Raw genomic sequence first — 14,443 nt, forward strand, 5'->3', positions numbered from 1 at the left:
AGATGCGCAGACAGCCAGTGATGCTGTGTGTATTATGTGGATTTTGTGAACATGTGAAATAACGGGTTTCTGTGTCCTTTTTTCTTTGTCCCTGGCAGAAAGTTGGAGCATTGAGGTATGCTGACAGTGTGATGTTGGGTCAGTTGATTGATGATCATCTACTGTGTTGTGTGTGTATGTAATTGTATGTGTGTGTGTGTGTGTGCGCGCGTGCGTGCATGTACATATCATCGTGTGTGGCTTGCTCTTACTACTCCACCCACTCTCGCTCAGCTTGTGGACTCGCAGGCACTGCTGATGACACACATTGTCATGGATAGGGGAATGTTTGGACTTTTCTTGTGTGTTTTTTTCTTTGTTAAAAAAAAAAAAAAAAAAAAAGAAAAGAAAATTATGGCAAGTGCAGTTCACAAATAGTGTGTGCAACATTTCTCAAGGTCACATCATGTCAAACTGAAAGCACAGAAATTAATAGTTTGATGTTACTGATAACGCAATGGTGATTATGTATTATGAAGTGCGGGATATTTTATTTTCCTCTTTTATTTTATTTAGTAAAAAAAAAGATTGATTATTGTTTGATATTTAGTTTCATGGAGTTGTGTCTAGTCATGAGCTTTCTACCTGTTATGCCTGCTGGCTTGTAGTCATGTAGGGCAGCAACGAAGAACCACCATTATTGTCTGTTTTGGGCCAATCTCTTTATGGTACCCCAGGTACGCTTCAGGGTTTTTGAGTTCTCCTTGAACTGTTCATAGTCATGAGCCCAGTTGTTCAAGTAAGTAAGAAGGGGAGGGAGAAGCGATAGCAGGCCGTTGTCATAGCAGCAGAGAATGTGTGTGTCGGTCTCACACACCCAGTGTTTTGTTGATGAAACCCAGTTGCTTTATTTGGGTCGCCCACCTCTCCATGCTTCCAGTCTTAGGACTCTTGGTCTCCTCTCTGGTTGACTGGAGGTAAAAAATTCCCACGGTTCGGTCATGTGAGAAGCCAAGCAGAAATAGATCAGGTTCATGCCATGTACTGGGATTGTTCTGTTGTCATTTGTCAACACTTTCAGTATCTCTGTCGTCTGTTAACCCTTTCATTGCTGTGAGGATTTCAGCTTTTGCAGCCTCCCCTGCCTGGGAGGTTTTAGCTGTAGATTTTCAGATAATTTTTACAACTGAAAGAGTGACACTTCACATGGATCATTCACATATTGCCTCTCATGTCAGTATTTACTGTGGTTCAAAACATCACTGTCTGGAACAGAAGCACTGTAAAAATCTGAGAACAGATTGTTTAATATTTGCCAAGTGGTGAAACATGACTTTCTAGTTTTGATGATATACAACACTTGCAAAACAGAGCTTCGAACTGCTCCACACCTTGTGTCAGTAAGTTCCTTACAACTTTATTTAGAGTCATGTCCCTTTCCCTATTTGTTTATGCTCAGTTGAAAGGTTGAAAAAGCAGTTTGATGTATTTGGATTTGATGCCCATACAGTACGTGAACACAGGCATAGGGTAGGCATAGAGTTAACAGGGTGATAACAAGTGCAGTAAGGAAGGATTGTTGCTCTGTCCTATCCTGTCTAGTCTCCACACAGCATTGCATTGACTCATGTTTTCTTGTCGGCCAGCTTTTAAGTGGTATCATTTTCACCATGCCTTGTTGTTGTTGTTGTTGTTGTTGTTGTTGTGATGCATTGTAGCTATGTGTTAGTTCACCAGTTGGTGTGCAGCAGCAGCAGCAGCGTTGTAGTCAGTGGGTGTGTGAGAAATCCAGCTTTTCCTTGCTTTCCTAGTGGTGTACCCTGCATGCCCTGCTCTGTCTGTCTGTGTTTGTGCCATCCTCAGTCACTTGTCAGTCTATGCAGTTGTCCGATCTTGCCAGCAGCACGGGTGCACAACACATCACAAGACAACACACAGCATGGATGTGTCTGTACTAAATGTGAATAGACACTTGAGGATTGCTTCCTACTAAGGTGGTTGAAAAATTGTGTATTGTAACCATTTTTAGTGGCAGAAAGTTCATAGTGATCATTTTGCCAAGGTGCTTTGGACAGTTTGTCTTGAGCTTGTGCATGCTCCTCCCTTCTTCCAAGTTTCTGGAATATTTTTTTTTTCCATTGGTCAGATAATATATTTCTCTATTTCAACTAGTTATTTTTAAAAAGTTACAGGAATAATAATAATAATAATAATAATAATAATGGATACTTATATAGCACACTATCCAGAAATCTGCTCTAGGTGCTTTACAAAAACGCTTTTGATAACATAAAACATTATATCTATGTTACATACACACACCAAAATGTGACCACACACACGCACGCACGCACGCACGCACGCACACACGCACGCACGCACACTGCATACATACATTTAAACATACATGTGTATCTAACAGCTACCCTAACACATACGCACACATAGGCAGGCACAAACTTACATAAACACACGCACACACAATACACATTCATATACATGCATGTAATTATGTACACATACATATGTATACACACATAGTCTAGCACACCTAACGAAAAGGAAGTGGACCTGCCACAATTGAACTTATTGCTGAGGGAAAAGGTGAGTTTTGAGACGAGATTTGAAAGATGCGAGGGAATCAGAATGATGGAGGTTATCAGGGAGCTTGTTCCATGTCTTTGGCGATTGAAAAGAAAACGATCTGTGTCCATAGGTCTTACTTCTGACGTGAGGTATCCTGAGAAGTCGAGTATCAGAGGAAGAACGGAGCTGGCGAGACGGGGTATAGATATGGATGAGTTCAGAAAGATACTTGGGGCCAGATCCGTTGACTGCAGAAAAGGTCAGAGTGGATAGCTTATAGTCTATTCGATCAGAAACAGGCAACCAGTGGAGAGACTGAAGGAGAAGAGAAACATGGTCAAATTTAGAAGCTCTGCAAATGAGTCTGGCAGCGTTATTCTGAATTCGTTGGAGTCTGTCTAACAGGTATTTGGGAAGGCCGGCCAAAAGAGAGTTGCAGTAATCCAATCTTGAGAGAACCAGAGAGCATACAAGTGATTCTTTTTAAATATTTTTTTTAATATGTTGTTGGGGTTGGGAGTGAAGGTGGAGGAGGAGCCACAGTGTCCAGGAAAAGACACATTCTTTTTTCAATCGGACATATGGATCTTCACTTTGACGTTTTTCTTTTTTTGTTTTTGTCCTCTTAATCATGTTGAATTGTTCAGTTTTTTTTGTGTTTTTTTTTCCATTTAGGTGTGGGAGGAACCATGGCAGAATCAGTTAAGCATAGGACTTGTGGTCCAGTGTTCACCAGTGATCAGGGCTCAGTGCCCTATTTCAGCCTGGTGTTGTGTCCTTGAGAAAGGCACTTTGCTCTTGATTTTCCTGATTCATCTGTGAGTGGGTACCTGACTTCGGCTGGGGAAGATTAAAATGCAGAAGGAGGAGAATTGGGCTCCCAGCTTCCTATGCTGAGCCCTGGACACCTTGGATTTGAATTCTCTGTCCAAATGGCCTTGAGAGGCTTTGGGGACTCTTTTTAAATATTTTTTTTAATATGTTGTGGGGGTTGGGAGTGAAGGTGGAGGAGGAGCCACAGTGCAGGGAGCAAGGATGTGTTTTTAACCTGGTGTGCGGGCCATCCAGGATCATTCACAAACATGTGCAACTTCACACGCCATGCCTTTCATGTCAGCTGCTGTGAGCCATAATTGGTGTCATCTGTTTCCACTGGGAATGCTTTTGTATGATGGTCCCACAATGACCATCTGAATGGCAGAAGAGGAAGCTGCAACTATCTTGGCTTGAATTTGATGAAAGTGTGGAGCGTTTTGTCCAAGTTACATCCCCAAGAAGGCTTTAGTCGAGTCGGCATTGGGATGGTCACCAAAGGCCCAAGACTGTGGCACTAAGAGCTTATAGTCCTCCATCAAAGAACAAGCTGTGAATGAATTCTCATTGCAGTGGAGAAACTGTTGACCATACATTCTCGCTTCACTGTTGGCCCATTTGTAAGCATATGTCAAATTCTGATATAAGTTCAGCAGTTCAGGCTGTGCTGGAGGGGCTGCACACCAGTGTTTCAGTTTCAGTGTGAAGATGCTGAAGCTACACCGTATCTGTACCCCCCCCCCCCCCAACCCCACCAAAAAAAAGTGTCTGTTCATATTTACAACTAAAACTTAAATGATATATTGGCTTCCATATTTTGTTCTTCCCTTTTAAAGTATTTTGTGTGAAGAATATTCACTACCCTGTATCATTTCCTTTGTAGCAGATTTCAGTGTACTTAATTATTTGGTAACTTTCCTTTGTGTCTGTGTTAGGGTTTTTTTGTGGTTGTTGTCGGGTTCAGAACAGAACTCCCCCCCCCCTCCCCCCATTGGCAATAAGTGTCTGGAACTGGTTAAGTGGATGGCAAGGCAGCTTCTCATTTGTTCAGTGTCAGATACGTTCATGGTAAATGGGGGTTTACTTAGTGCCTGTTTGGTGGGACTTTATTAATGGATTTCTGGAATATAGGGCAAGAACAAGACCAGAAAAAAATAATGAAGTTTCAGCCCAGACTGGGCCAAGAAGTAAGCTTTCTGACAGGGAGTGAGTCAACATGTTTTGGCTGGGTTAGGAAAAATGAGGGGGTGGGGGTTAGGGGGACTTGGAAACTGTCTTTGTAGATGTATTCTTTTATGAACCATGCCCATTTGCAAATTTCATTATTCCTTTCCTTGGTGATTCTGTCGTTGTGTTCTGCATCTTGGACAGGCTCACTTCTTATCTTACTCAGAACACGCGCACACACACTTGTGCACACAGATACAGTCTTCTGAAGAAAAAGTCGTCCATTGATTTTTTTTTTTTTTTCCATCATTGTTCAAGTTGAATTTCAAGCAGGTGAACAAAGCATTATCAAGAGTAGAACACACCAGTGAAGAATGTTGACAATATCATTCTTGCACTTTCTGTATACATGTATAAGAGTGCATAAAGACAACGATTTTTCTCACAATGCTTCACTCTGCTGCTGCTTAGAGTTATTTTTTTCAGAGAAAAAACAAGCAATGCCGTTAGTAAACCAGACAAAAATGAGTAAATAACCATCCACAAACATTAACACTCCATCGTTCAAAGGACAAAATCCACAAACATCAAAACTTCAGACAAAAACTACAAACAGTAAAAACTGGCAGTTCAAAGAACAAAATCTACAAACATTAGTTGGAAGACAAAATCTGCAAATAGTTCAGTCCCATTCCAAACTAGTTGGTCACCGAAAATTGCGGCTGGCCAGTCCAGTCGTCCCAACAGTCTGTCGTCCCTCGTGGCTGCACCAGGAGCTTCACTTCTAGAAACCTGGAGGCAAGAAAAAACTTTGTATTAATTAAAAAAAAAAAAAAAAAAGAAAAAAAAGAGACCCCCCCCCCCCCAAACCAAACACACTATTTTTGTATAGTATGCATTACCTCACTTTTTATCATCTGCTGATCAGTGTTTATGTGTGTAAAAAAAAAATTTTTAATCAGAAACTGTACAGATGCAGGGGTGTGAATGTGCAGATGTTTCAGTGCAACAGACTTTAAAAAATTTTTTTTTTTTTTAAAAGGAATGAAAATTTCTTCAGTTCCTGCAATATGTTTGTGACTTACTTGTGCTGACATTCATGCTACCTTTTCATATGCATCTGTGAGAATGAAACCACCACTTTTTTTTTTTTTTTTTTTTTTTTGAATTTTGAAAAATAATTTGCTAATGAACAATGGTAGCTAATTCCACTTTGTGATGTTAGCAGAGTTTTTGTTATGTGGCAAATTACATTAACAAAACAAAGCAAAAAGACCACAGTCTAGTTTTGGTCACTGTTACATTTACATGATGAAAGTGACAGCTTGTGTTGCTGGACATGCGTGATGCCTAGTCACTGTTTTCAGGTCATGTTGTGTTCTCAAGTTAGGTGTAATGATAGGTTTTGAGAAGTGGAATGCTGGCTTTTGATGGAGCCTGTTACAAATCTTGCAGGTAACAGGTATTTGCTTCCTTCTAGCTAAAATGGCAACTGTGTGTGTGAACAGTGGTGTGTGTGTGTGTGTGTGTGTGTAGAGATGATCCGTCAGTTTTTACCTGTTGTCTGTAAAGTCTGTTTCTTAAACACCTGTGTGCACATGTTTACCATTGTAAGTCTGTGTATATACTGCACAAAGTACTGCCGAGTTTGATCCCATTGTTTTGTATAAAAAAAAAAATTAATTAAAAAAATTAAAAAAAAAAAAAGAAGGAAAAGGAAATGATTAATCATGTGATGTTTTGTCTGCAATGAAATGGTATACGACTGAACATTTCAGTTGTGTATTTTCAGAAAATGAAATGATTAATCATGTGATGTTTTGTCTGCAATGGAAACGGAATTGGACTGAACATTTCAGTTTTGTATTTTCAGTGAGATGTTGCCATTTGATACCTTATCAATGAATGGTTTCATTTTCAGTCAGTGACCGTTGGGTGAATGTCATTTTCAGGGATTATAACTCCCCCTCCCCCCTGTCCCCTGCAGATCTCCACTCACACGCCCCAGCTGTTAAATGCATTTTATTCAGAACTGGGAAAACCTCTGACTGTGATGGAGAGTGTCCATAAAGGTGTGTGTTTCAGCTGCCAATAGCAATTGGAAAGACTTGCCATCTGAGAGTTTCTTGCCTGCTGGAAATATTTTGATGATTCACCTTCAGTGTGAGCAGCCAGGTTCTCACCTACGAAATGAATTGTGGTCTTTTTTTCTTCCCCCCCAGGCCCCCCCCACCCTGTTCATCTGTGGGCGTGTTGTGTCCTGAAGCTGTTGAACATCTCTGAGCACTCTAACACCAAGAAAGTATTTGCAAAAATGAACATCTCCAAACACTGAAGTGGCATGCTGACATTAACTTTGTGCTTCTAAGTGAACTGGACTATGTAATTTAGCATGGCCTGCTTCATCACCCAGGCTGGCTGGTAATGTTTGGTGTGTGTACCTCCGCTTTGCTCATTGTGTGCTGTCGGCATGTAGAGGACACTGCATGCTTGGGAGAAGCCAAGGTGCTCAGCTTTGTCCGTGACCACATGGACAAAGGCCAGCAGTTTGAATCGCTACCACAGCTTTTTTTGCGGAAACCGATCTCAAAACTCTGTAACCAACCAAAAGGTGAATGGTGAACCGTTTTGTGATAGGGCATTTAACGGCCACTGGTTTGCACACGTCCTGCATTGTTCATACTGTGACTTGTGTACATAGTATATATAGAGACAGTACTGAATTGTGGTAGCCCAGCTACACAACAAGGTTGGTTTTCCTTGGTTAGTTTATAGGTTGTAAATGTTAGACGTTATAATTAATTGCATTTTGGAGGTTTTGATCAGCTGTTCTCAGTTCCCCCACCCCTTCTCTATTCTCTAAGGTTCTTACTCCTCTGTTTCTTACAGTTAATTTATTGTGGGCACAGTTCCTGTTCTTTCTCATCTTAATTCCGTCTCTTCTCTCATGGGTAGGTGTGTGCGCGTGCGTGTGTTTTCAAACTGCGTGTGCCCTGAGCGAGTGGGACTTTCTGTGTATGTTCATTCATATTTTTATTTAACAGTGTATTCCCTTAGTCTCCTGTCTGTGTGTGTGTGTGCGCGCGTGCACGTGCAAACTGAGTGTGCCCTGTCTGACTTTCTGTGTGTACAGACATATTTTAATTTATCAGTGTATTCCTTCAGTCCCGTGCGTGTGTGCTCTAATGGTAAATGTACTATATGTCCTATGTCCTTAGCATCCTTTGTACATGTGTGTGTGTGTGTGCACGCACACTTGCTCTTATGATGATTGAATGCCTAAGGTACTTTTAATAATCATGGAAATGTTTTTTTTTTTTTGTTTGTTTGTTTTATCCTGGAGTTTACTTTGAAGTATTTAATTACGTTATAGTTTGGCGTTTCTTTTTGTTGGATGTTTGTACTTTTAATAAATACTTCGACCCTGGAAAAAAACGTTTTCTTCAGTTGCAGCATTGCTTTATTATTGTTCTGTATCAGTAAAGTTGTCAGATTGTTTGAAAAGGTACTCAGGGTGTCTTGTGCTCATTCATGTTCACAGTGAGTGAATGAGTGTGTGTGTGTGCGCACCTGTGCATGCGTGTTGCCGAGTGAGCATACATGTTCGTGTGCATGTGTGCGTGCGTGTAAGTATTCATGGTATGGACCAAGGTGGTAGTGGTGGTGAAAAATAGTTTCATTTGTAAAATGTGTAAGTACTCAGTCCCTCTTTCATCTTTTCTGACCTTACCTTGATCTCCACCCTCCCTTCATCCGTACAGCCCCTAACAGTTAACAAGTTAAGACTATTGATAATAATGGTAATTTACATGATGCTGAATCTTTGGCCGAGACAGATGTAAGCGGTTTCACACCAGGAGGAAGGTGGCAGAATGGTTAAGACGCTCAGCTGCCAATACAGAGAGTCCGTGAGGGTGTGGGTTCGAATCCCGCTCTCGCCCTTTCTCCTAAGTTTGACTGGAAAATCAAACTGAGCGTCTAGTCTTTCGGATGAGACGATAAACCGAGGTCCCGTGTGCAGCACGCACTTGGCGCACTGAAAAAGAACCCATGGCAACGAGAGTGTTGTCCTCTGGCGAAATTACGTAAAATGAAATCCACTTTCATAGGTACACAAATATGTAAGCATGCACTCAAGGCCTGACTAAGCGCGTTGGGTTATGCTGCTGGTCAGGCATCTGCTCAACAGATGTGGTGTAGCGTGTATGGATTTGTCCGAACGCAGTGACGCCTCCTTGAGAAAGTGAAACTGAAACTGAAACTCACACCAGTCACTCACTGGCATGCCGAACTCTGAATCAGGGGGAAGAAAGACAAAGACAGCCCATGTCCTGGGTTGTAACATCAGTGCAAAAGTTGCACAAGAATGTCAAGTTTGGCCCATGAAAAGTTGTTCTGGCTTCAGAGTGGAGCAGTGGCCTTGTGACAACGTGCCCCAGTGAGTGTCCACGGGTTCAAGTCCCAAGTATGGACCAGAATTTTTTTTTATATATAATTCCTCCTCCACTGGACCTCGAGTGGTGGCCTGGGTGCTAGTCTTTCAGATGAGATGATAAAACTGATGTCCTGTGTACACGTAGCGAGTGTAAAGGAACCCATGGTAACAAAAGGGTTTTCTATGTCAAAATACTGTAGAAAAACCCACTTTGACAGTAAAACAAATAAAAAATGCAGACAGAAAAAGAAGAAAAAGAATAAAGAAAAAAAAAAGGGGGTGGTACTGCACTGTGGTAACACACTCCTGGGAGAACAGCCCGAATTTCAGACAGAGAAATCTGTTGTGACAATCAGTAGTTTCAGTTTCTCAAGGAGGCGTCACTGCGTTCGGAAGAATCCATTTATACACTACACCGCATTTGCTAGGCAGATGCCTGACAGCAGCATACCCCAACGACACAATGTGCTTGTCAGACCATGAGTGCATGCATATTATATTTATGTATCTATGAAAGTGGATTTCTTTCTTTCTTTCTTTTTTTTTTGACAGAATTTTGCCAGAGGACAACACTTTATGTTGTAATAGTTTCTTTTTCAGTGTGCCAAGTGCGTGCCACACACAAGACCACGGTTTATTGTCTCCTCCAAATGACCAGACGCTCAGTTTGATGATTTCCCAGTCAAACTTGGGAGAAAGGGCGAACGCAGGATTCGAATCCAGACCCTCACGGACACTGTAATGGCAGAGAAGCACCTTAACCATTCTGCCACCTTGCTCCTTGCAATCAGCAATACAACACAACACAATACAATAAATAAAGTACGTAGAACAGACAGGTGGTGAACAGGGTGATGCATGACACGCACAGCCCCCTCCAGCACACACACTTACCTTGTCACTTCAGTTATCTTCCCCCCCAAACCCCATTGCCTCAGTCCTGTTTTTCATTGATCCGTCGTTCGTTGGTGATGGACTTGAGCACAGATTCTATCCTCTTCAGACCTGAAAACAGAATGGACAATTCAGTTAAGGGTGCCAAACTGAAAGTCAGTTTCAAGGAGGCGTCAAAGCACTGCTTTGTTAGATATACATTTGCAACACCACATGCAGTTTAAACAGATAAAAAGAAGGCAGGTGCCTGACGTATGCATAAACCCAAAGGCATTGAGAACTACCATAAGTGTGTATAGAATAGTCTGAACTGAAATTTGTTACTCAGATAAATGCATTAAAATATAATAAAAATGAAAGATACATAGAAGGCAAATGAATGAAAGAAGAACAAGACCTTCAAGACTCACTTGTGATAAATTAAGTCCCCTAGCATTAATTACAGAGTAATTTCCCTTTTTTACTATCTGCACCAAAACGTTTGCAAAATAAATAAAAATTCCATGCTTAGCAAAAGAAGTTCCTGTTTGAACAAAAAATGATAATAATGACTCCTCTTGTTGTTGTGTCAGAATAAGAGGTCAAAGTGCCAAGTTTAGAGAACACAAAAAATATAAATATAACAGTAAATGCAGTTTGCATATAATTAGGCTTCTTAAAAAAAAAAAAAAAAAATTGTGCCCATCCCAGAGGTGCAATATTGTTTTAAACAAGATGACTGGAAAGAACTGAATTTTTCCTATTTTTATGCCAAATTTGGTGTCAACTGACAAAGTATTTGCAGAGAAAATGTCAGTGTTAAAGTTTACCACGGACACACAGACACACGGACACACACACGAACACGCACACACACACAGACAACCGAACACCGGGTTAAAACATAGACTCACTTTGTTTACACAAGTGAGTCAAAAATGAAGGCACCAGGGACTGAAACAGTATGCTGTTGACATCAGGGCTGTTGCTGTCCTATTCATCGTGAAGTGTGTGTGTGTCTGTGGGTGGGTGTTTGTGTATGCGAGCGAGCGTGTGAGCATGCGTGGGGTGTGTAGGACGTTTTTTTTTGTCTTGTGTGTGTTTGTGAGTGTTCATATCTGCAATATGTAGTATTGGCTTAGTGTATGTAGACACATGTATGTGGTGTTGTTTTTTATGTGCTGAGGTATGTTATAATGCACTTGTGTATATGTATTGTTTCATGTGAGGCGCTTTGAGCCCTTTAATATGGGGAGTTTGCACAATGTAAGTACCATCTTTTTTTTTTTCTTGCCTGTAGCCCAGCTGACCACACAGGGCCATATCAGGGCTGAAAAAACAAATATTGATTCTGCAGAACATGAGAGAGAGAGAGAGAGAGAGAGAGAGAGAGAGACAACTGGAAAAGAAAATGTCAGGTACAGTCAAGTTTATGAACATGAAGCCAAGACATATTTCTGACATTGATCTTTCCATCAGTTTTTAGAGGATGTAAAATTAACCCAACAACAACAACAACAAAAAACTGAAACAACAAACCTGAACATAATTCTGTGCAATACACAAAAGTAAATACTGTAATCGGCATACTGAATTAATAATTGCCAACAGGACCTCACATGTCCTAAGTAGCAAAAAAACAACAACAAAAGAACCCCACAATAATTAAAAATGCCCACTTAACGAGTCCAGAAAAAGGCAACATAGTTCTCCTTGCCTCTTGATGTATTGTACTGTATTACTTATTTGCCACAACAGATTTCTCTGTGTGAAATTGGAGCTGCTCTCCCTATGGAGAGGCTGTTGCTTCACTGAGAGCGCCACCCATTTTTGGGGGGTATTTTTTCTGCCTGCAATTTAATTTGTTTTCCTATCGAAGTGGATTTTTACACAGAATTTTGCCACGGTGTGTTCTTTTACGTGCGCGTGCACTAACAGCATGCCGCACCTTGGTTTATGGTCTCATCTGAATGACTAGCGTCCAGACCACCACTCAAGGTTTAGTGGAGGGGGAGAAAATGCTAGGGACTGTGGGATTCGAACCAGCACGCTCAGACGCTCGCTGCCTGGGTGGGGACGCGTTACCATTGGGCCAACACTCCACACGATAGCCACATCCATCCATGAACAGAAACACTCCACATGGCAGCCACATCCATCCATGAACAGAAACAGCGGGAAAGTACGGACAAAAAGCCCACCTTCCATGACGATGAGCTCACTGGAGGCAAAAATGATGCGGAACCATCCGGGTGTGTTGCAGTAGCTCTGTTTGCCCGGCAGCACGTACACCTTGGCCTCCATGAACCGCAGAAACAGGTCCTCTTCCGCCTTGAACGTCTGCTCCGACATGAACTGAAAGGAACGTTCAGTTACCCTCCAGTGCAGGCCCTGGCTAGGGACCGACTCCTGTCCTGTGCTGAATACTTAACTAGTCTGCAAGAGCAGAATAAAGTGAAAGTAGCTATGGCGAGTGACCTCCCTAATGTGTATTACCTCCCATCTGTTTATGCATGAAGCACCCTCTTTTCTTGCAACCATCTGTGCACACACTCACACGAACATTGTGCACACGATCACACACACACACACACACACACACACACAACTTTCCCCAATAAAGCCTCGAGAGAATCAGTCCCACCCATATCCTCCACGCAGTTTTCGTGTGATGACAGTCTCTTCTGAAGCTACAGTTTAAGCTTCCTCTTTTACTGTCAATAAAGTCAATCATTTTCACACAACTGACTACACACACACACACACACACACACACACACACACTACTTCCGCCAATAAACCCCCGACAGAACCAATCCCAACCCTACCTCCATGGTCATTTTTCATGCTTTGACAATAGCTTTTGAATCTATAGTATAACCTTATAATACTCTTTTGCTGTCAATAAAGTTCATCATTTGACTCGACTAACACACACACACACCGTACACACACCTTGGAGAAGTCGGCCCAGATGAAGATGCCGGCTTTACTGGGGTGGACGGGCACGCCCATTGTGGTCAGCTGACTGCAGGCCGCCTGGAAGATGGTGGAGAGCCGCTTGTGGTAGGTTGGGAAATACACCTCGTCCAGCCACTCTGTGTCACACACACACACACACACACACACACACACACACAGAGGTTAGTAAGCCAAAGGACGATAACCGCCAACTCATCAAACAGGACCGATATTCCCTTCCGGCGTATTTTCATCAATATTCCTGATGCTTTTGATTCAAATCAAATCAGATCTTCCTGATGGTTTTCGGATTTCTTCAGAGCTATTTTACAAAGTCTTAGAACTCACACCGTCACTGGGCAGATTACGTGCTGGATAATACCCTCCCCATTCAATCCCCTCATCTAATCCCCACACCCCCACAACCCTCCACGCCCACTTTTTGTGTAAGTTTCAGTTTCACTTTCTCAAGGAGGCGTCACTGCGTTCGGACAAATCCATACACGCTACACCACATCTGTTGAGCAGATGCCTGACCAGCAGCATAACCCAACGCGCTTAGTCAGGCCTTGAATGCATGCTTACATATTTGTGTACCTATGAAAGTGGATTTCATTTTACGTAATTTCGCCAGAGGACAACACTCTCGTTGCCATGGGTTCTTTTTCAGTGCGCCAAGTGCGTGCTGCACACGGGACCTCGGTTTATCGTCTCATCCGAAAGACTAGACGCTCAGTTTGATTTTCCAGTCAAACTTAGGAGAAAGGGCGAGAGCGGGATTCGAACCCACACCCTCACGGACTCTCTGTATTGGCAGCTGAGCGTCTTAACCATTGTGTAAACTGTATTGGAATGTGCGGAAGGTGTTTCCTTCTTGCTTACTCTTTCTCATTCACCGCCATTGTCCTGTGCTGACAGATTCTCCTACTGAGGTGGAGATTAGCTGACAGACCAGACGGATGATGCTGACAAACTTTTGTCCATCTCTGTCTCCAGAGACTACGTCTCTTTCTCTCTAACCCTCTGTCTGCCTAACTCCGCTGTTCTCCCAGTCTGTTGCCCAATATGCCTTTTCTCACTGGTTAATATAATCATCTGTTAATTTTTGGCCTGGGGCGATTTTGACACCATTCTATGTTGGAATGCGTGCCCTTGCTCAGCCACTACAACATGGAGTCAAGTCTTGGGAACGATATGATGCACAACGTTCCGTTACTCTCCAAACATACATGTATGCTAATTTCTACTGTATCTGTGTGTGATTTTCGATTTATGTTCGTACCTTGTTATGTACTATCCCCCCCCCCCCCGCCCCCAAAATGTTCTTTGTGACCCCGGTACACTTGGTAATAAAGACATATTCTATTCTGTATACAACCAAGGGATAAGTGATGAGTCATTACTGCTGCCTATTGTTTTTTTCATCGCCACCTTTTACTTGGCCCTGATAACTTCAGTCGCTCTGTTCTCTCTCCCCCTCTCTCTCTCTCTCTTGTATCTTATTATTACCATGCTTACGCCTTGATGTGGTACTGTGTTGTGCATGCTTATGACCTCGTGCAGTATTGTGTAGTGTAGACCCTGCTCTGGGCGGGGGAGTGGATGTAAAAAACCAAAAAACAAAAACGC

General features: G+C 42.2%; 2 protein-coding genes across 5 annotated transcripts in view; one reads left to right on the forward strand and one right to left on the reverse strand.

Annotated features, from left to right (window-relative positions):
* Window positions 1-12,244, forward strand: part of LOC143283069 (uncharacterized) — a 41,409-nt gene extending 29,165 nt beyond the window's left edge. Inside the window, exons 11-12 of one of the 3 annotated variants that reach the window (XM_076589098.1) lie at window positions 99-115; window positions 3,241-5,394. In XM_076589098.1, the coding sequence (XP_076445213.1) occupies window positions 99-114 (16 nt within the window). In that variant the 3' untranslated portion in view covers window position 115; window positions 3,241-5,394. Of the gene's footprint in view, window positions 1-98; window positions 5,395-12,116 lie in introns of those variants that run through there. The other 2 variants (XM_076589096.1, XM_076589097.1) reach the window with 2 other exon arrangements.
* The window catches only part of LOC143283070 (1-aminocyclopropane-1-carboxylate synthase-like protein 1), a 55,227-nt gene continuing 45,986 nt past the window's right edge, over window positions 5,203-14,443 (reverse strand). Inside the window, exons 13-16 of one of the 2 annotated variants that reach the window (XM_076589100.1) lie at window positions 12,809-12,951; window positions 12,055-12,208; window positions 9,875-9,985; window positions 5,203-5,337 (exon numbers count right to left, since the gene is read on the reverse strand). In XM_076589100.1, the coding sequence (XP_076445215.1) occupies window positions 9,915-9,985; window positions 12,055-12,208; window positions 12,809-12,951 (368 nt within the window). In that variant the 3' untranslated portion in view covers window positions 5,203-5,337; window positions 9,875-9,914. Of the gene's footprint in view, window positions 5,338-9,870; window positions 9,986-12,054; window positions 12,209-12,808; window positions 12,952-14,443 lie in introns of both variants that reach the window. The other variant, XM_076589099.1, reaches the window with a different exon arrangement.

Source organism: Babylonia areolata, chromosome 6 (assembly GCF_041734735.1).
Source record: "Babylonia areolata isolate BAREFJ2019XMU chromosome 6, ASM4173473v1, whole genome shotgun sequence".
In the NCBI taxonomy this organism is placed as follows: domain Eukaryota; kingdom Metazoa; phylum Mollusca; class Gastropoda; order Neogastropoda; family Buccinidae; genus Babylonia; species Babylonia areolata.